We start from the raw sequence: 21234 nt of genomic DNA, 5'->3' as shown, positions 1-21234 counted from the left end.
AGCCTGATGGGGAGTCGCAAGGCTGAAACTTGTCCTCCAATGTCACGCCAGGCACTCCCACCTGCGACATTTCTCCAGGTGTGTCTCTTCAGGACGTCAACAACTCGCATTGTGCACCAATACTCTCACTTTCTGTCCTCGGGATTTCTCATCTTGCACTATCACTTTGTCTATGGCATCAAAGGACACTTCGAATCCAGACAGACGAGATTCCTCCTCTCAACGCAAGAATGCGCGCCCGTCTCTGGCCGACAATCCTCACCATCCCAATTCAGCCGCGTATCTCGCATACCCGGTCAAACACGTTGTATCCAGCCTCTATCGTCGTATGACCGAACCTCCTGAGAACCCGGTCAACAGACTCCTCGATGCGCCCGCGATTTCGGCCTCCTCATCGGGCAGATATACTCCTCCAAGAAGAACTGCGTCTCCTTTCCAACCTCCACCCCTCACCCCTCTTGAATTGAGGCACTCATTGTCCCAAAAAGCCGCAGGCTCCTTGCTCTTGACGCGCTCACTGGCCGAAGAAATTCGACTTCTACTCCCTCCACGGCTTCAACTCATTGATCACTGGACGTTGGCATATTCACTAGAGGCTCATGGTTCCTCGTTAGCGACCTTATATGAACACTGCGCCCACGTTTCGACCTACACTCAGCGCTCAGGCTATGTCCTTGTAGTAAGAGACGGGTCGGCATCATCAACAAATGGATCTGTCTTCGGGGCATATCTCTCGGACGTGCCCAAACCATCCCTTCATTACTTTGGCACAGGCGAATGTTTCCTCTGGCGGGCAAGCATCTTGCCCACCTTGCGGGATCTGTCTACAAACCTGCGCCCCGGTACAGAACCCGCCTCAAACGACCTGCTGGAGTTGGCTGGGCTGCCCCCTCCGCCTAGTGCTGATACCACCAACCTGCAACGGTTTACCACAATCCGAGGGGAGCGTCGGACACCCTCGGCGTCAACCACCTCGTTACCACAGCCTTCCAACACCAAGGAACCATCCGCGCACTTACAGTCGCCTATTGATCGATCAGGCGCTTCAACACCCGACCGAATCAGGTTCAAAGCGTTTCCTTACAGTGGTGTGAATGATTTTCTGATCTACTGTGAATCAGGATATCTCTCCGTCGGAGGCGGAGATGGGCATTATGGCCTGTGGTTGGACGATGAATTGAATAGTGGCATCAGCGAATCATGTCCCACGTTTGGTAACGAACCACTAAGCGAAGAGGGCCGACGATTCGAAGTTCTCGGCGTGGAGGTGTGGTATGTTGGTGCATGAACACAGAGCTTTCGGCGGCGAATCAGAGCCGAGCACTCACCTCTGTACACTGACCACTTAACCTACAATGCCAGGGAGTCTGGGAGGCCGTTCCAGTCATTGATCCAACCAAACTGAAATTGATTCATTACAGCTCATTATCCCTGGGTGTCGGACAGGAATCTGCCACCGGGTCCCCTATCTTGAATAATCGGGAAATGCGCCGAATTTGTCGTACGTCGAGCGAACAGTTTTCCCCAGACAGCATAACGAGACTTCTGTTTGCGGCAAAGATACTGCTGGACGACGAATCTGGGGCAGATCACCGGTGTTTGGCTGGAGCGATCCATGCTGAGTGAGCTGCCTTGACACGCGGCCCTGATCTTGAAGCATGACTTGCATGATCTCTTTCTGGGTACAATCTACAAGAAGTTAGCCGTGTGGACAGCCGACTGCAATCACCAACGCTGATTACTTCAGCAGACCGTACCGGTCGAATTGATTGTTAGCTTCAAGACAACCAAGGTGGCTTTCCCTTGTGAGGATTTCTGGCAAGTGAGGCCTTGGCTTATTGGCGCTGGGAGACACCTGTCCCCAGACCCCGATATCCCATATACTTTCCCCGTCCGTGGAGCAGAGGGTTTGGATTAGGTCAGTGGTTGCCTTGCTTTGGTAATTCTGCCACTACTTGCATCCCATGCCAACCCTTTTGAGAACCCGTCCTGAAAAGGACTATGTTATACGTATCTGTAGAGGCATGGGAGGTCTGGATCTCTGCTCTTTCAGATGCGGTCGAAACGGATCGTCGATTGAGCCCTTCGTTGGACCCGTTCGCTCACGGCGGCCGAATATTTTGTCTCAATCGCAGGAGCCAGACTCCACCTTTGATTTCCAACAAGCTATACAGATGCCCTGCTCAAATCGTCGTACCAAATATCCCCGGGCGTTTAAAGGTGGAGATCAGCCGTCGGTCGGGACGTAGATCGGGCGCAACCGCAGGCGCATTTAGGGGCATGCTGCTGCTAGGTATTCGTACGAGAGCATCGCAGCTGCATCAGATGTGAATCCAACGTTGGGGGAGCCACAACGACGTCATCCCTCAGGTGCTGTGGTGTTGGGGGGGCTGAAAGTACAGAGCAAGCCACGACTTGAATGCTCCATTCCGTGTGCGGGACCGAATGAAAGCCTAGGTCTGGACAGCAGTGCGAGCTGGGGAGCTGGGGAGAAAGCGGCTAGGCCAATGGCTGTCGAGGCCACACCTGCCGCAAGAGGAAACCCGGGCGATATCCGTAAAGCGAAAGCTTGAATCCCAGGAAATGAATTCCTGCGGAAGGATGGAGATGGCTGCAAGCATTATTGTTTCGAAGCAACGCGGGCCAACATTGTACCTGTGGGCCAGCAATGACGCAGGTGGTACAAGGCACCAGCAACACTACTCAAAGAAGACGCCTAGTCAGCAAGTCCATGCACACAAGTTGGACCACTGGTGTGCAGCAGAAAACGGGGGAGAAAATGCGCCGGGCCTAAAATCCACGTGGTTGTGGTTGTGGTTGTGCTGTGAGACTCGCATGATCTGACGGGTAGCTATCTCCCATCTACCGCCGCCAGCTAGTCCGGGTTTGCGGGGGAGGCAAAGAGCGATGGTTGAGGGTGAGAATAAACGACGGTGGCTTGATTCCTGGCAAACTGCGTGTTCCCCGAAACGGGGGGGGGCCCTTGTTTGGGTGCTTCGTATTGGCCATGCTCGAGGACGCAGAGCGGCAACAGATGAAACAGACCATTTGACCGTCTGAAGTACTAAAGCAGACGGGAGGAGAAGAACATCTCAAAATGGGTAGTGGTGTAACCGATGATTTGAACAGCGCCATGGGGTTAGTCATGATCATTCAAGCAACAGACCACAGCGAATTCCGCCCTGCAAACACGGTCAGCAAAGATTATCCGAGGTGCAACGGAGCGGACCAAAGAATTGATCCAACGTTCCTCCGGTCAGGATCCCACAGCGAGAGAACACGAATGAATGCGGCCGCCGGGGGAGGAGGGCCTGGGTATCATTTACTGCTACTACTACTACTACTACTACTGAGTGGACTGCTTCAATCATCCTGGCCGAAGCTGGATGCATTGTCCCTGGTCGCTGGTTTGCCTCGAGGCCCTGACAAGCTGCAAACTCAGATGGCTTCAACCTTTGACCAGCAGGCAGCTGCAAGGCCCAGGAAGAGATAAGATAAAACAAAAACCATGAGGCGGGGGGCAAAAGGGAAAGGGAAGTAGAATTCAATAATAATTCCGCCGTGGCTGGTGGGTGCCCAGGATGGACAAGAAAGAAAAAAAGAAGAGAATCAAAAGACGAGACTATTTGACTGCGGAAATCTAAATATCTTACCGGAAAAATTCTATAATACCACGGTTACCTGCCCAGCCGTACCAAAACCGAGCATGTCCCCGAAAACTAATCAGGAGAGGCATTATTGCGGCGCTCTTCTTCCCCCCTTGGCCCAAATTTTGCGTCTTTTTTGGGTTCCTGTTCCTTGTCGGCCTTGTGATATTTCGGAGGAAGTTCGCACATTGGTTTGCTCTCTGCTCAACCCAGCAAACTAGCAGCAGGACTGTTCTCCGTATAAGGGGGCACGACCAGTCTGGTATAGAAGTCCTCATGACGTATTTGGTCAATGCCGTTTCAGAAAGAAGCAAAGATTGCGAGCTGGATCCCCCAAGCTGCGGTGTGGCCGACTCAGCGAAAGCCCACAAGATGAGGCTATTGGTTCCTCGCACACATAATCGCATCCTTGGACCAAAGCGGAAGTCGTGGACAGGTCAGAAGGCGGCCTCGCTTCTTCGCTCTTTTCGTCGCGCCTAAGGTTGCTGTGTTAGGCCGGGGCAACAACTGGCTGTGACCTGACTCGCTGGGGGAGGGGGTGATTTGGTTGCCGAATCCCGGGAAAAGGGCAATCGTTTTACGGTTTGATTTTTCTTTTTGCAGCGTGTTGTGGTCTTTTTTTAATTCCGAAGTCCGGGAGAGATAGTTATGCTGAGAATTGCGGAGGGGGGGAGAAAGTTGGATGGTGGGCTAATGAAATCGGATAGTACCTGGTAGTAGTGAAGGCGTATGCAGCGATATGTGCCAGTTGTTCATCCAGGACAGGGTCCAAGTCGTACCTTGCCATAGTGCGTATTGGGAAATTCCAGGGTTTTCAGGGTTCCAGGCTGTGGTAGGCTAGGTGCCGTACCTACTCCAAGTGTCGCGCTCGGTCGGTCGGCGCCCAGGAGCCCAGGTGCCCAGGTGTGTGCCCAGGACAGCCCTCCCTAGCACCTAGCTCGTTAAGGCCCCTGGGCTCCTAGGCTCCTAGGCTCCTAGGCTCCGACCACCCCCCACTCGAGAATGGTCATCGTAATCCCTATGCAGCGTCAACAAGTGTCCAAGCGTCAGTCAGTCACGATCCACGCCAGCATCATGTCATCATCCAACCCAAACCATCTTCCACCCACCACCCCCCTTGCTAATCGTTAGCCTGCTGGGCTCCACTCCCTCGCTCCCATGTCCATCCCTGTCGCTTGCACCTTTTCTGCTTTGTGTGCAGATGTGTGTGTTGTGTTGCTGCCGTACGAGTACGGCACCAAAGGGGACGTGCATCAAACTTTTTGCCCGCTCTCCATCCTGCCCTCGAGTGGACTCTTTTTTGTTCGAACGCAACTCGAACGGCTAACACTGACACCCTGGTCCCAAAATGCTCATCATGGTGGATCCCCGACTAACTCATGTCTTCTTAGTAACCCAGCCCTTCACTCAGAGTACCACTGGGTACTACAAACGATATAAGGCCTCATGCCTCATGGCCTCGATGCCCTCCTTCTCACCCTATGCTCCTCGAAACCCACCTCTTAGGATACTCTTGTCGACGAAACTTCCATAAGCTGACAGACCACACACAGTCTTGTCTTCGTCTGATATCCTAGTCGTGCCTCGGTCTCCCTCTGCGTCGGGCCTCTCCCTTCCATTGATATATAGCATAGCGTTGTCCACCTGGAATCGCGAGGACACATCACCGCTCTCAGCAACCCTGAACCTAGATCAGCAATGGGCGCTACCATCATGACCCCTCCTCTGGAACCCTCATCACCTATGGACGGCGGCATTCGCAAGCGAGTATGCAAAGCTTGCGACCGCTGCCGTCTAAAGAAGTCAAAGGTCGGTCAAATCCCTCCGCGTCCTACATGCCCCCCCTGACATGCTGACCCCGTACTAGTGCGATGGTGCCAGTCCCTGTAGTCGGTGCAAAGCAGACAATGCCATCTGCGTCTTCGGCGAGCGCAAAAAGTCCCATGACAAGGTCTACCCCAAAGGGTAAGTTTCTCGGCGCATGAACTCGGTCTCTACCAGCCCTTCTGACATTGATGTGTCTCCAGATACGTAGAGATGCTCGAAAGCCAGCAAGCACAACTTGTAGCCGGCCTGCAAGAGTTGTACAAGCGAACGCAAAGCGGCCAAGGCTGGACGGGCGCACCTTTGAAGGAGTCGGCGAACGGTGTTCCTTTGACCCACGACATTCTGGAGAGGCTGGGTGCCCTGAAGCAAGATGGTCACACAAGCGACGTCTTCGAGGAGGACCTCGCTGTGCTGCAACAGAAGTTGATCGCCGACGGCGCTGGCTTCATGCAACGGCAACCCTCGCACGACTCCCACTCGGACAGCAGCGCACCCTCGCCCATCTACGAGCCCGTTGCCCAGCGGCCCAACTTCACCAACCCATTCAACCTGAACCAGTTCCCTCCTACACCACCCAACCAAAGTCCGTTCCCCCAGAACGCACGCGTCATCCCGACGAAGTCCCACTCGTATCCTCATGCTCAGTCGAACCTCAGCTGGAACACAGCGGTCTCGGAATTCGATGACAGCATGGACTTTATCAACCAATTCGAGTCGCCCATAATGGAGTCCGCCATCGACATGAATTCATTTCCGCCAACCATGTTCCAGGAACATATCGTCCCCGCCGCCATCAACCCTTGTCTGACCATGAAGGACTGGGCTGGCCAGGAAGATCTTCAACGGTACTTCAACGCCAATATGATTTCATAACCGCCAGAGGCTCCTTTCTCAGGACACGACTGTTTAACGATCATATCACTGTAATGCATCCCAAAAGCGGGCGTACGGGTTTGGCTTTTTTTTGTGGGGTGGTTTCTCCCGCGATCGCTTGGGTTATTGGGAGGGGTTTTGCGGATATCGCATCCGGCGGGCAGGGCGGCACCCAAAGACGACCTTGATGGCAAACGTCTTTTCTGCTAGCGGAGTGGAATTGTTATCTCCTCGCAGCTGGTTTACGTCACCCAGTGGGCTTCGAGTTGTACCATGTGGTGATGGCAAGTTTTTGATGATACCATATCTCGATCGGGACATGCTTTGGGTGGGAACAGGTCTGGGAGCATTTGCCAAATGGCGAAAAAGGTGGTCACAGCACTCGTTTACGGGCAGTGTGAGAGATCAGGGTCAACGCAGGCTGGCATGCCTCGTCGAGTAACCTCACCAAGCTTCTATATACTAATGCATTGAGCAGAGAGCAATCTCTTCGCGTGAGTACGAGTAATGCAGCAGAGGCAGCAGTTCGATCAAGAATGCGCGAGCCTAGTTCAACTTCAACCTTGATTGTTTTCCCCCTGGCTTCTTCTGCGCACATGCCTCTATTCTGCTCTGCTGTTGGGATCTTGCTCTCAACGGAGTTTCGGTCTACACGTGAAACCTTTGCCGCCTCCGCTTTGCCGGGAATGAGGCCTCGCACGGCGAGATGATGAACGTCGCATTGGCCACATGCTGAGGTTGGTACGAGTCCGCTCTTCCGAACGGCACCCCTGCCTACGCCCGTCACTCTCAGACCACGCATTGAAATGTGGAAGGAGTGGTCAAGGGCTCCATCTACGACACGCCGAGCCCATGTCAAAAATAAATGGCACAGTCTGGCGTGAAGCGGGTTTTCCAGGGGGTTAACTCTGACTTGGTCGCTCCGAGATACTACTAGGTACCTACTCTATTATTGTACACAGCGATGCCCCTGTCCTCAATTGACGATATGAGCCATTTGATCTAGCGGCCACCTCGTCGTTGTCTCGAGATTGCGTCAGACTGTGCCGTTTGCATTTTCCTACAGAGCTTGATGCATGATCCAAACTTTGACAAAAGGTGATGATGATTTTGGTGGCACCTGCCCCGCAACAGCCTCACGCCATGCCCCAACTTCAAAAACTCCGTGTCTACATTCACAGCTTCGACAGTCCGTCTTGTGGATTGTCTATCTTACACCACAATCTCGTAGAGAGCGGTTGCTTCTCGGCACTTGCATGAATCCCATAGCGTGCTCAATTCAGCCTATGGTACGCTGAGCCGGGTAAATTTGCGCCAACAAATGACTATGTCCCCCGCCTGTTCTATTGGACAGAATGTCACTGTAACCAAAAATTCCCAATCATGACCTCAAGTCCATGAACTCTCTATGCACAGTCTCTTGTCGTCACTTTCTGTTGGCGACTATAACTCTCTCTGCTCAACTTTGACCTTGCCTCGCTTGCACCGCGTTTGGCCGCTGCAGCCGTCGCAATCATGTCGTCAGAGTCCGGCTTCTCTTTCCTCCCGCAGGGTGCAATCATCCAGGAGTTCAAAGTAGCCGGTCATAACATCGTGCTTGGGTATCCCAACCCCGAGCCATATGCCGATTCGCCTTTCTTCGGGGAGACGATTGGCCGCGTTGCCAACCGCATCGAGAACGCCGAGTTTACTCTGAATGGAAAGACGTATAAGCTAGCGGCAAATGAAGGTCCTACACATATTCATGGAGGTATCAAGGGATGGGGTAAGAAGCAGTTCAAGGGCCCTCAGCCCGTCAATCGCGACGGAAAGGAAGCAGTCCTCTTCACGTATCTGTCGCCGGACGGGGAGGAAGGATATCCCGGCACGGTAGAGCTGAAAGTCTGGTATATAGCTTGGACGGAGGACGAAGGCGGAGTGACCAAGACCGTGCTTGAAACAGAGTATGAGGCGGAATTGGTTGGGAACGAGTGTGACGAGACGGTCGTCAACATCACAAACCACGGGTGAGCCTGGTCCACAACTGCCTCTATGTCAGCCCCTACTAACACCGCCCTGTACAGCTACTTCAACCTGAGTGACGGACCCACGATCGAAGGATCGGTGGTTACCCTTCACACTTCGAAGTACCTGGTAGTGGATAGCGCTCTGATCCCGACCGGGGCGATTGAAGATTTCCCTGGTGTTGAAGCAAATAAACCTTTCGTCCTAGGTGAGACAGAGCCGGACATTGACCATTGCTTTGTGGTCGACACGGACACATCAGAACTTCCCCTTGATACTCGCCGACGACAGCTCAAGCCGTTGATCAGTGTATCACACCCCCAAACCAAGCTACATCTGGACGTCTTCAGCACGGAACCTTGCTTTCAGTTCTACACGGGGAAACACATCAAAGCCGCGGCAACAGAGCACACCCCAGCACGAGGTGCACGAGCAGGGTTCTGCGTTGAGGCAAGCCGCTTCATCAACGCGATCAACGTGCCCGAATGGAGAAACCAAGTGATACTCAAGCGCGGCCAGATCTGGGGCGCAAAGACTGTGCACAAGGCTTGGAAGGCGTAGGATAATATCAGGCCGCCCAGGCGACGTACCGAGTACACAAGGCTGAACAAGGCTCGCCTTGCACCCACCGTGTCCCTCGGTGAGTTTTTCTAATCATAGAAGGTGTGGGATCACGTGTGGGCGTGATGACGGGGGAGGGCGTATACAGACAGCTCGAGAATCTGACTCGGTGAGCACTTGCGAACGAGGCAGGATAAGCGATAGAATATTCAATCTCGGCCTGACAAATGCAGCTCATACGATGACGGCATAAAAACGACCATGGCCAAACAACAATGCGGATAGTCCCCGTCGTTGGTTGCATGGGCTAACTTGGCCACTTCCTGGGTCCAGGAGAAAATCACGCGTGCCGATATTCCAGAAGACCATGTCGAAAATGTGGATTTCATCTTAGAAGGAGAGAAAATGCCTCATAGCCCCCCCCCAGACAATCGCCGTGGGAGATGCGAGATCATGGAGCCGCTTTATTCAGCTATCGACGACGACAAAATGTCGAGGAGCAACGACTTGCGGTGCGTCGGCCGTAACTAAAAGCCGAGTGCCTTGCTCGGAAAGGCATCCGTGGCCCGATCAACTTCCAAACGCCAGGGTCAGAGTGGTCCCTGATGTACGGAGTACGACTGAACCCAACTCTCTTGGAACCTCGTGATTGAAGTTTCGGGGACCTTGGACAAGACATCAATCTCGTTCGGCCCTGCGTCTCAGCCGAGTTCTCGCCGCGTTGCTCTGATCGACACGATCGCATTACAACCCCTTTTTTCTTGCAAAAATGCCGCTTGGGTGTAATGAGCTGTCCCGTCTGAAGCATTCCCTTGTTGGCGACAGGCAGGAGGCAAAAAGGCTACAGCGAAGAGGGCTCCAGCATGACCATTTTTGTGGGAGTGTCGATCCAAGGAATCACATATCCAATCACGCGAGTACGCATCCACCTCAAGGCGTTTGGCACCAGCATGGGGATGGTGTCGGATATCTTTTCACCCGAATCCGAAACCCTGCCTGAACTCGCACGAACACTGAAGCGGTTGCAAAGCTGCGCCGTATTTTGTTCAACTTCCCCTCTTCTTGACAGGAGCACGGCGACCCTATGGCTTGCCTGAAGCCCCTGCCAGCCACCCTTTAGTGTTTTGGCGATGCGGTTCTGGACCTGGGAAACGGCTGGTTCGTGCGCACCGACAACCAGAATTCGGCGGTCAAAATCACGTCCAAGTGGCTGAGCATGATTGGACACCTGGGGACCAGAGTCTGAGCTCGTTCTCCAAGGTGTGATTGATCCGCACGAAACGGACTGAACAAAGAGCGAGAGGGGGTAGAGAGCACAAGACCCCGACGCTGGATCGATGCTATTGGGCGTCCTACGGAGGGTGTAAAACACATCAAGGATCGAACCACACCGGCCGCAAATTGGGATCCACGGGGGCTGTGGTTTTCTAGAAGATCTATCGGGCAGCAGATATCAGCAGTCTAATTGTCGCTGCAGGTGGCGGTCGCTGCTCAGGGCAGGCCGCAGTTTCCAGGCATTGCCCAGGCATCAGCCAAAGGAGGCAAGCCGTGGCATCTTCTTGTCGAGCGCATGTGGAAAGATGCGATTGGGCGAGTGGCGGCATTCAAGGCGGCTTGGGGGATACGAGGTAGGTCACAGCCCCTTCTATATTCCGGGCTCTAGATCCACGTATTCGCTTGGGCTTCCAAGAGCGGGATCCTCAGTCGTCGCTACAACACAGGATCGCCCTGCCAGCTTGCCAATGCGTTCCCCGCGGGAAGCCTCGTGGTCCTCACCGCAGCTTTTGGAGGACTGGCGATGATTCTTCTTCGATTTGGATTGGCGTCCCAAGAGGAACAGTAGAGAGCTCCCCCCAAACTCAAGTTGATCCAGGGGATATGGTGACATGCCCAGCACCAAGAAGCCCCTCTGCCCAGCGCCACTGTTGACGCGCGAATCCTTGACGTTCGTGCAAATGATTATTTTTTTTTTAAGAACATCCATCTTTTTCTTTGTTGATCTCGGCGGGTGGGCGTAGGGGGGGAAGATTCCGCTGAGCAAGTTGCTGAGAAAGACCCAAGCAGCTCAGGCCAGCTCACTAGGGGACAAGCATTGGATGATGGAGGGGTGGGCGCAAGTATGGCCCGGGTGGGTTAGTTGTCCGGGCATAATTCGCTGCATAACTCCTGTTCGGGATAAAGGCCAGTCGCCAGTAGTTTTCAAGTCGTGAAATGTCAACGTCATGGCTGTATTGGCGTGACCGAGAGTTTATCCGGTATTGTCACGGCGGTATGGACATTTCAATGTTCAAATGTCGACATCGCATGATTCTCGTTCGATCTTCAAAACTTCCCGTCTTCTTGGTTCTGTTTCTTCTCGCTCCTCGCTGGCTGCTCGCTCGCTCTTGGTCGCCGAAATCAACGCAAAAGTAATCAGACTTCCCAACTCGGCCACCAGACAGATCATCACCGTATCTCTGCTGCTAGCCTTTTCGCCATCGACCCGCGTGATCTACGGTCAGGGTTGCGCTCGCAGGGAGTCCCTCTTATCTAGCGCCAAACTGATGCCTCTATCAATCTGGTCCCCCCCCCTCCCTCGGTCTCAGTTCACGGCTACAGTCAAGGGCAGGGCAGTCAGTCCTTTGCATGGCGCTACAGAAACAAAACAAAGTTCCTAGCCTGGTTATAACAACTTCCAACCGACCGCGCTTTGCCCTTTTCGAGCTCGACTGTTGGCCGGCTTGATTGGCCTGTCGACCGAGCAGCCTGCCGCTGACTCAGAGTGCTCACCAAATCTCTGTCATGGTTTGGGTGAATCTAGTCCCCCTCTCTACCGCCAGCTTTGTCAACAGCTCTCGTATTTTGTCCACAGCGGCTCGCACACTCTCCTCGGCCACGGGTTAGTTCTTGACCTTCATTCCCGCCTCGAACCAGACAGCTTCAACCCAGACAGGTTCTTCTCCCCACTCGAAACTTTGCACGTCTTGCCCGTGTCACCTATTAGATCTGGCCCTCAAGACCGCGGCTCGTTGAGCCCAGCCTCCCTTGGAGGATTTTCTTGTTTCTTGCTCGGGTAAGTGTGACTTCCTGTTCGAGGAATGGTTTCACACCGAGTGGTGTTCGAGACTTGAAGATGTTGGGTCTTGCTTTCCCCGCTCCTTTGACGAGCGCGCCAGACAGCAGAGACCTTGCATGTGCGATCTGCATGCCATCCTGTGACTCATCAAGGAGCATGCCAAATTATACGCCCCTTGCTGCGCTCTCTCCGCACATGCAACCAATGTCAGGGCCTGTTCCCACTTCGAGAATGGGCTTCGCAGGTCCCTTCTTTGCCAATGCACGGCCAGTTGCATGGTCACGGGGTTTCCAATGTCGCTACTAATTGCTCTTGATGGATCTTCACCGCCCCCCCTGCCATTGGCTTCGGGCAGCATAATCAGAAGCTGCTGCGTGATAGGAAGTACCTATGGGATTTTCTTCTTTTGGCATTAAAGACCTGTTTCAGGTAGTGAGCTCCTTCACTTCTGATTGGGAGACGGCTATTCAACGTTTCTGGAAGTTCTTCCAGGCACGAATACTGCGCCCGCCCCTCATGCGCCCGCTTGTGAAATCGACGGGCGGCTTTGTCACCAAGGCCTACAATTTGCCTCGACGCCTTCCATTCTCGAGCGAGGTCGACGGTCTGACAACCGACTGGGGGCGTTTTCTGAACAATTCTGAGTAATTCGGACTTCGACCGAGGTTATATCCGCCGTCGGGCGCCTGATTTGGAATCCAATATGTTCCCACCAAGTTAGCATACGCCGGAACGAAGAGTCCAGAGGGGCAACGGCAGCCCTTGTTGCTCTCCAGGTGCGGATCTGCCCTTGACCACTCAATAATCGTCTACCATGACTCGTTCAACGTCGGGTTACGATGACGAAACGGAGAAAATCTGACGACCACCCCAGTTATATCCGATATCAGACCAGGCACTTCCGCAACGGGAAATAGGCGAATCCGTCCCTGCTTCACACGGGATCGTGTTTCATGTGCCCCTGGCCCAATTGGCACCGACGTCGCTGTCCAAGAAACCCAGCCCCCTCCGTCGTAGTACTTGAAGGAACCCCGACGACTAGCCCGGACTAGAGAGTCGTCGATAGTCTGCCCAAGAGACTAACATACTTACTTACTCATCCAGGTGCGCAAACTCAATCTGGAACCTGATCTCAGCACTGTCCTTTGGTTGAATGATGGATCACAGCTCCAGGTAATACCTCCGATAGCGGGAAATCACAAACAAGCGCCCGGGCATCACCAGTTGCGCAACAAAGCCAAACAAGTCAACCCTGCCTTTTCGGGAAGTCACACGCTGCTCTGCTCAAAAAGGGAACAAACTCGTCTTGGAGGGTTCACTAGAATTACATCAGCCCTTCCAGGAGGCTGGTGTACGATCCAGAGATGCCTCGGTACGACCTCCGTCCTTGCGTACAAGTACCGATTAAACTCGTGGATCCCCAGCCTACTCCTAATTCTATGCTGATCGTCGATCTTACGGCTCCTTTCAAGCTCGGCAATCCGGACCCTATGCGGTTACAGCCGTGCAAAGCTTGACACCCACCGAACATCGAAAGGTTGTTCTTGATTACCTATCTGTGGGTTGTTTGATCGGCATCTAGATCTTCCGCTCAGCTGAGAGCTGGCAAGGTACGGTTTAGGGAGTATCATGAGAGTTCCCTCCCCTCCCCTCCCCCAAATCTGAACAACACCATTCGCGGACAAACGAGATCCAGGTCGTGCAGGGAACGGGAACCGAGAAAACCTCTGAATCCCTCCCGTCCAATCTTTCTGCCAGATTTTCTTTTTTGGGGGGGGGGGGGGGCGTTCAGCAATGATGTCAGTCAGCCTCGGCGTGGTACCCACGTATTTACTCACTGAAGTTGACGAGCAGGAGCAGAAACGTGACTGGCGAGAATTGCTCGACGTCATCGTCACTCACTCTGTGCGAGTCTGCTGGAATAGATGAGCCATTTGGACGTCCACGAGCTCGGCTTTCTTTCCCCATGGACGTTCAGATCGATAGATAGTCTTCCGCACTTCCTCGCCTGATGGAAAGTCTCCCAAAGGGGGGAAGGGGGGGTGATTGAATTGGGAAATGGCACAAAGCAAGCGGTGGGCTTGATCATTTTCAGAGGCTACTCGTAGTGGCATGGCATGGTCCCCCGTAGGGGCAATGCGACGCCTCCTGCCCAAGGGGGTCAGAATCAATTTTTGATCACTGCATCCATCAGGCAAGGGAGGGAGTGTTGTTTCACGAACGGGCAGTACCAGGATGTGGGATTCCTTCCCTATTTGCTGCACAAATCTGTCTATTGGACCCAAGAACGGGCCCCCCTCTCCTCCTCCTCCTCCTCCTCCTCCTCCTCCTCCGTCGTCGGTGAGCGAGGATTTGTGTGCAATTTGGTTATTTTTTTGGCCAAGCTTCCTTCGACGGGGCTGACATGCGAGATGAATCATCGACGACGGTGTGGTTGTGGTTCTGATTCCCCAGCACGCCGCCCGCACTCGGGATAGAGATACGCGGTTGCTTTTGTCTTGTCGCGAGTGACCCGAACACGAACACGAGCACGAGCACGAGCACAAGCACGAGCACGAGAAAACACTCTCGCCAACAATCACCGTGTCACAGCCTCCCTGATGAGTGCAGAGAGACAGAGGATGTGATTGCTGGCTTTTAATTCAGCAGCAACCGCCAAGGTTTGCTTGGGTGGAAAGACCGAAACTACTCGAACAGTAACGATGATGATATTTGATATTTCTATCGGCAATTTTGCTCGGTATGTAGGACATTGTGCGTGAAGCCATCGCGTTTTGCGCAAACGCCGGTCTGGTCCAAACCCATCCATGAATGCAGCTTTTGTCATTAACACGTTGCCATAATGTCTTTTTCTTTCCCCGGAGCGCGCGAATCTCGTAGAGAGGGAGAGGAAGGGCGTAAAAATACTCCTTCGCAATGATACATGGCGTAAATGGGCGCCTTCCCGAGATTACAAGGGATTGACCCTCATCCAGTCTTCAAGGTCGTCGCCATGCGGAGGTCGTTGGTCGTGGTCGTCACAACATCTCGGTAGTGTCAGCGTCCCCGGCCTCGTCGATCTCATCCGCAGAGCCTGTAGCCAGATTCCACACCCTCCATCTCAGCTTTTCGATCACCTCTTTTCTCAGCCAGCTGGCCCCACTGTTCGAGAACCATTTATCTGGATCTTGATCCCCATCGGTATCCCTACCAGGACTTTTTGGGTGTCGCCCAGTCGTTTGTTCTCTTCGATTATGCTCCTCATCCTCCCTCTCCCACCGATCAAACCAGGCAAACAACAGCCTCAACTGCCATAGTTTGTCTTTATCCATCTGGCTCTTTTCTACGCCAGAATTTTGGTCTCCGTGAGATTTAAAAGGAAGAATGCCTTTCTCAAACTCGAGTCGGGAATCCACGACCGTGACTCTGCTCATTTCTTTGGCGTCTATAAGTGTGGGGCCTAGGATCAGCGCTCGTTCCGCATGATCAAAGTCCTTGAGAGACCCGATTTCGAACATCCATTCGAACGGGTTCGGGGTTGCCGTCTTTGCAAAGCTCGTGGTAAGGCCAACTCCGGATGTAGCGCTGGTGACGACCGCACTAGTATAAGAAGGAACTGCGTTAGGGTCAACACTCGGAATTCCCATCGCCCAAGCTTTGGCTTGCAACTCTGCCGTGAAAAGATTCTTCGGGGGCTCATCGTACGCCGTGCGGCGCCGAAGGACAACATTCACGGCATTTTCGCTCTTAATCTTTTCTCTCAGCGTTTTGCCCCCAGCGTCGAAATCAAGATGCCCATCCCAGAAGCCTTCACCCTTGATATCAATGGATTTGATGGTGCTGAACTCCGGTATCAACCCAGGCAAGCGAATTGACTGCGTCTCACCATTTTTTAAAGAGATGCGACCAGTCATGCCTCCCGAGACGGAGCCACCTGCGTCACCGTCTCTTGCGACGAGACACCGCCCCTCAGCGGCAAGCACCCATAGATGTCGCAAAGCTTGAAGGTGGCCGCGGTTGTCGAGGACGTCATTTGGGAAGATCGGATAGAAGGCGATACACAGGCTCGCGATCCCTAGATTTGAGGTTCCGAAGGTACGTGTGCCACCGGCTAGGAATAATGCACCGAGCGCCATATGTGCGGCAAGGTGGCTTCCGAATGGTGTGTCTCTATCGGTACGTCCATGAAGGGCACGCAGACGGCGCATGATGATCAAATCGCCGGATCCGGCCATAACGGTGGCTGAAGAGAGGGCAAGGGTATCGAGACAGTTACGCACACTATTCAGCGTAATTCGCGAATCGTAGTTATGCGCGGGTAGACGACTCAGACGGAGGAATTGGTCCAGGTAAGAGACGAGGAGATCGCGGACGTCGTGTCGTTGAGAACCTGCGAACCTCAGCCCGATTGCGAAGCAGATCCCGGCAACAATGTTGAAGAATGGCATGTCTTCAGTGCTCAGAAATTTCGTAGCCTTCAAATCAATTCTCGGTCTGTAGGGCTCGGGAAGGGAGGCTTGGATAAAATCGTTCGTGGGTTGAATCGAGTCCCACATTATCAGATGCCGAGCAAGAGTTCGGAGGAGGAAGATATCTGGTCGTACATAGTCGAATAGGTGCAAGGTATCCGGAACGTCGACTTTCTTTGCAATTGCACTATCATTGGTTTTCATAAAAATGAAAGCAATGGCCATAACAGCTCCCGCAGTCGCGCGGTCGAGGACGTGGACCATATTCACATTCTTCGTGCCCACGGCGATAGTGAGAAGGCGTTCGACAACACCCATATCATGAAGACCATGAAGGCGTTTGCCCTGCCCAAGATTTATGAGACCTAAAGAAAATCCGGCCGCAAGTCGATAACCCTCATCGCGAAGGACGTTGTCGAATGCAACACCTTCTTCCGGATCATCGTTTTCAATCTCGGATAGCATAACTTCAGACATGCGGCGGTGTTGAGAATTGTAATACAAGAGTCCAATTCCCATGATTCCAGTGGTTTGTGTCAATGGAGACAGATTGAGTTCAGCTGCACCAGACGGCAGGAGACGGGTGACGTGAACGGAGAGCAGGCGCGTTATCAGAGTGTCCATGGTTCCTAGAAAAGAGGCTGACAGTCCGAGCAAGAGTCCAACGGATGTCATAGTGTGCTTCGGCGTGAGATACTTGAATGCAACCCATTTGGCCAGTGTTTTGAGATGTCCATTGAGACCAAGAGCAAGCAGAAACCCTGCGTGGCGGTTGGTCAATTCGGGCGGCTTGTTATACAGTATCCATGAGGTGTTAATCCCTTTGGCATCGTTCGAGATCATGAGACCCATTGAAGCGCCGTTGTGAAAGAATGCCCAACACACTTTTTCTTCCGTAAATGTGGCTTTGTCGGCGCTGAAAGTCATGGCTTGAGTACCCTCACCGGCATTGCTAGGCTTCATGATACACTGCAGACTAAAAGCAGGTATGGGCACCCTTTCGGTGAGCAAGGGGACACGAGCATTAAAATGCATCATCCCTCGTCCTGCAGCCACAGACAATGTCCTCCGGGTAACGTGTTGCGCCAGTTCCTTTTGCGCCTCTAACAACTCCACGTCGCTCCAGCCGGGCTCCGGCGTGCACTCAACCACTGGAGGTCTTGTCTGGTTGACTAGTTTGGAAGCTTCTGAGAAGCGGCGGTCCTCATTGAATATCAACTTGCTAATAACATGCCGGTCGGCCTCGGAGGATGCGTCCCATCTTTGAAGTGTTTCCGCTTCGATTGCAGATGAACAGACAGCGTGATAGTCCTTCAGAGCTTCGTGCGACGATGGTGACAACTGTGATTTATATGGGTGGTGAGACAGATCGTCACCTCGTTGAACTGTAACGCTTCGTCCCAGAACAAGCTGATTCACTTGGTCCCCAATTTTGTCCGCCCTGTACCGGTTCGACGCAATTGTTTGATGGAAAGCAGCTGCTACCCCGTCCGGAAGAGTGCTCAAGATGCGCTCATTAAACCCTGACCGAAGCAGAACTGTAATTGCTCTCTGGGGACTGAGCTGATCCTTCGCTTGATCCATGAGGGACAGAAGAGCCAACGTTCGGGGCGTCAGGTCTGCTGCCTGCCACCACAATGGGTGATCATGGTGGCTCAGCTCAGGAAAACCAGACAAACGAGTCAACGTCAAAAATGGAGCAGGCGGGTTCCCAATGATCCATTTTTCAAAATGATCGTAGATTGACGGCGGCGGAAACGGTTGGGCTGGAATTCGCAGACCATCAAGTAATGACTCGTCGTACAAATAGTCAGTGACTTCCGCCGATTCGTGTTCATAATAGGTGGAACTCCCAGATGTCCAGTCTTTCCATCCAAGCCAACGCCCCAGCTGAACAAGAACAATCAACAAACTGTTCCTTGCATCTTTCCGACCAGGATTTGCCATTATATTGAGTTTGTCTTCTTCATAAAGGAGATGCAGACCGAGTAGAATGCTGGGTATGGCATTGCATCGTTGTTCTCGCTCCTTGTTGATCGAAGTCGGCAGATAGCCCTCGGGTCCGAGGGCACTTTCCCCTGTGGGAGTCTGAGTATACTCTCTTGCCAGTGCTATACATCCAATCAAAAATGCGTTCTTCTTATCAGGAGGACTTTCGTGGAAAGACGCCGTGCTCGCCGCACGGGAGTGCTTTGATTTGGGGGTGACTGTCGTTGTACCATGAGGCTTCTGCGAAACCCACTCCCAAGCGGGTCCTTGCATTCCAAATCTCTGGGGTATTTCGTCATCTGCATGATGCATTAGGTCGTAATTCGTAAGGTCGATGGCACTTCCACTGCTGGAGCGAAGGAGAGCAGTTTTGGTTCGACGCCGCGTGGGTGTGGACTGTGGATGTTGACTGCTGATGAAAGGCACTCCGAGCGAGAAGAGCACCACCAGCATTGCGGTCCATTCAGAGGTCACTGGTGGTTCCCTGCCTTTCAACCACCTCGAGACCTCCCAAAATGCAACGAGCAGGCTCTCCTGTTGGTTTGATCCTAGCACCATGTCACACATCTTGAGAACCTTGTGAACGAGAGGATCTCGCGGAGCAAGTCGGATTCCCAGCGCATGTTTGCGCTTGTCTTGATCAATCGCATAGATCTGTGCTTGAATACCTGAACTGAGCAAGGATTGGATCTGGACATCTTTTCCTGGTATGACCCGCCTAATTCCTGTGTCTTTATCCTTTCTCGGGCTAGATGACTGAGAGCTCAAAAACGGATCGTAGATTGCGTAACGAGTAGGAAGTCCGATTTCGAAGGACGGAGACCACGGCGATTCGAGTTGCAAGCCGACAATCTGTGACCGGGACTGCGTGAGGACGACTAATCGCTGGATAGATCTATCCACGACTGTGCATGCATCCTTTATACCCGGAATCCTGCTAATTTCAGCAACTTTGAGCTCAAACGAATGCTTGGACACGGTCGACTTTCTTGTATTGCTCTGGATATGTCTCTTCACCAGAACCCTGACTATGGTCATCTCCTGGGTGCTCTTGTCCATCACGCAAAGGTGGACGTCTCTTGTTCGCTTACCACCTTGCTCGAAGGGGCTACCAGGGCTCAACTGCAAAACTTTCATCTCGACCGCTGAATTGGACTCAGGAGATGGTTGTCGCCTAGGAAAGCTTTTGACTTTGAAGAAACCGACACTTCTGGGTAAGTTGGTTTCCGAGCCGTCAAAAGTATCATCTTCGAGACGTGTAGATTGCCGCAATGGGTCGAATTCTTCTAGGAGCCCCCGAGCTGAAATGTCCAGGAACGAGGTGCCATTGCTGAAAATAGATGCATTTGTCGGGAAAGAGCTCCTTCGTCGAAAACCAAAGCTCTGCCGATCGTTGAAACTCCCGATTGATTCGCCTCGCCTGCCTGCCCTATTTAGACTCTGCCGGCCTGCATGGCCCATTGCTAGATCGTTGAACGTATTTCGATCTGCTGCAGAACCCAAATCTGTGCGCGCTAGCATTGAGCTGACTCTGCGGGCTGACCGGGTTTGCACCCCAACGTCGCCAAACTCGGGACCTAGTTGAGAAGCCAGGTCATTTACTGGAAAGGATTTCTGCTCCTCCAGAGACGAAAACGGCCCACCCTCAGGATGCAAAGGACGGGAGCCTAAAAGGCTTTCCCTGAGGGTGTTGGGGTCTCGCCCATAGATGTTTGAACTCTTCCTCAGAGACGCGCGAGTTTTGGTGTTGCTATCCTTCTTACTTCGTGGTTGTTGCTGCCCTGTCATGGCATCTCCGCTCACATGCCAGACTGTGAAAGTAGCATTTTTTTCGTTGAAGGTCAAAGCCATGCAGACAGGTCGATCGCTCGCGCTTTCAGGGCCGAGTTCGTCCCCAGCCGTGATGAAGATCAACTTCTCCGAGCGAGGAAGAGCATTACATTCTTCGAGGGCTTCGCCTTTCCGGTTCGGGCTCCACACCACGAGACCCAGCTCCGACATGATTTCAGTCAACGAAAAGGTCCGAGGGATGCCATTAGTGCTGGTAGATATCAGCCTAGGGTCTGAGTGCCGCTTTTCTGGCAGGACCAGTGACGGCCTCGAGCTGTTACCACCGATGGAAGTCAGGGTCTCGTTGATGGTACTGAGATCATGGTGGACATGTTCAACGTAGCCACCAGATTCCCTATCTCCCAATTTCCGCTGTAGAATGAATCCAGATGGGTAAGGAAACGCAGACTCGACCTCAAAGGAGAGAGGGAAAACATAGCTATCGCCGGAGAGAAGGAATATGTGGACCTGAGTCTTGAACACCACCACCAGACCACGCTCCGACAACTTCACAGATTCATGCTGCTGTTGACTGCTCTTTTCGTGATTTCCAGGCTGGTCAAACCGAGTGACAAAAGCATGGAGAATAGTTTCCCCCTCGACACTGAGGTTCAGCGCTCTTTCAATTGCGCCGTTCCTGGACCATACCACGCAGTGTTCTGTGATGAGAATCTCTTCTTCCACGAAACTCGAAGCATGTTTGTCGTACACGCGCGAGAGTGTCCATTTATACAGTGAGATTGGAGGATCTGGGGGCAGGATCGAAGCGGCAATAAGGTAGGATAGAGCGCTGGGCTCATGGAGGCCGAGCGACTGGATTGAACTCATGGCTCTGGAGTGACGGAGGCGGGTCGACAGACATGAGGGTAAGACGGAATGGATTAGAGTCGACAAGCATGTCTATTGCAGAAGTGCCATGTACCCCCAGTGGTATATTGTGTTCAAGCACATTTTTGGTGCGGTGATGAGGTGAACGAAAGGCGCCGACGCGTTCCCGACG

General features: G+C 53.1%; 4 protein-coding genes across 4 annotated transcripts; 3 read left to right on the top strand and 1 right to left on the bottom strand.

The window, feature by feature from the left end:
• The first annotated feature begins 56 nt into the window (after positions 1 to 56).
• Positions 57 to 3213, top strand: PV07_07853 (uncharacterized protein). Its single transcript, XM_016394967.1, has one exon. The coding sequence runs from the start codon at positions 173 to 175 to the stop codon at positions 1286 to 1288; it is 1116 nt and encodes a 371-aa protein (XP_016248386.1). The 5' UTR covers positions 57 to 172; the 3' UTR covers positions 1289 to 3213.
• A 1532-nt stretch (positions 3214 to 4745) lies between these two features.
• Positions 4746 to 6997, top strand: PV07_07852 (uncharacterized protein). The gene is made up of 3 exons (XM_016394966.1): positions 4746 to 5456; positions 5515 to 5612; positions 5675 to 6997. The coding sequence occupies exons 1-3, from the start codon at positions 5346 to 5348 to the stop codon at positions 6345 to 6347; spliced, it is 882 nt and encodes a 293-aa protein (XP_016248385.1). The 5' UTR covers positions 4746 to 5345; the 3' UTR covers positions 6348 to 6997.
• A 561-nt stretch (positions 6998 to 7558) lies between these two features.
• Positions 7559 to 9193, top strand: PV07_07851 (uncharacterized protein). The gene is made up of 2 exons (XM_016394965.1): positions 7559 to 8353; positions 8411 to 9193. The coding sequence occupies exons 1-2, from the start codon at positions 7863 to 7865 to the stop codon at positions 8910 to 8912; spliced, it is 993 nt and encodes a 330-aa protein (XP_016248384.1). The 5' UTR covers positions 7559 to 7862; the 3' UTR covers positions 8913 to 9193.
• Positions 9194 to 14667: 5474 nt separating this feature from the next.
• PV07_07850 (uncharacterized protein) lies at positions 14668 to 21225 on the bottom strand. Its single transcript, XM_016394964.1, has one exon. It carries the CDS (start codon positions 21060 to 21062, stop codon positions 14985 to 14987), a length of 6078 nt encoding a protein of 2025 aa, XP_016248383.1. The 5' UTR covers positions 21063 to 21225; the 3' UTR covers positions 14668 to 14984.
• Positions 21226 to 21234: the final 9 nt, after the last annotated feature.

Source organism: Cladophialophora immunda (assembly GCF_000835495.1).
Source record: "Cladophialophora immunda strain CBS 83496 unplaced genomic scaffold supercont1.4, whole genome shotgun sequence".
Taxonomy (NCBI): Eukaryota; Fungi; Ascomycota; class Eurotiomycetes; order Chaetothyriales; family Herpotrichiellaceae; genus Cladophialophora; species Cladophialophora immunda.
This window is presented reverse-complemented; position numbering and strand designations above follow the sequence as displayed.

Excerpts from the sequence above, each read along its gene's own strand:
- PV07_07853 (XM_016394967.1), top strand. The coding sequence starts at position 173 with ATGGCATCAAAGGACACTTCGAATCCAGACAGACGAGATTCCTCCTCT.
- PV07_07852 (XM_016394966.1), top strand. The coding sequence starts at position 5,346 with ATGGGCGCTACCATCATGACCCCTCCTCTGGAACCCTCATCACCTATG. Across the intron at positions 5,457-5,514 it reads GCCGTCTAAAGAAGTCAAAG|TGCGATGGTGCCAGTCCCTG; the intron begins GTCGGTCAAATC and ends ACCCCGTACTAG. Across the intron at positions 5,613-5,674 it reads GACAAGGTCTACCCCAAAGG|ATACGTAGAGATGCTCGAAA; the intron begins GTAAGTTTCTCG and ends ATGTGTCTCCAG.
- PV07_07851 (XM_016394965.1), top strand. The coding sequence starts at position 7,863 with ATGTCGTCAGAGTCCGGCTTCTCTTTCCTCCCGCAGGGTGCAATCATC. Across the intron at positions 8,354-8,410 it reads GTCAACATCACAAACCACGG|CTACTTCAACCTGAGTGACG; the intron begins GTGAGCCTGGTC and ends CGCCCTGTACAG.
- PV07_07850 (XM_016394964.1), bottom strand. The coding sequence starts at position 21,062 with ATGAGTTCAATCCAGTCGCTCGGCCTCCATGAGCCCAGCGCTCTATCC.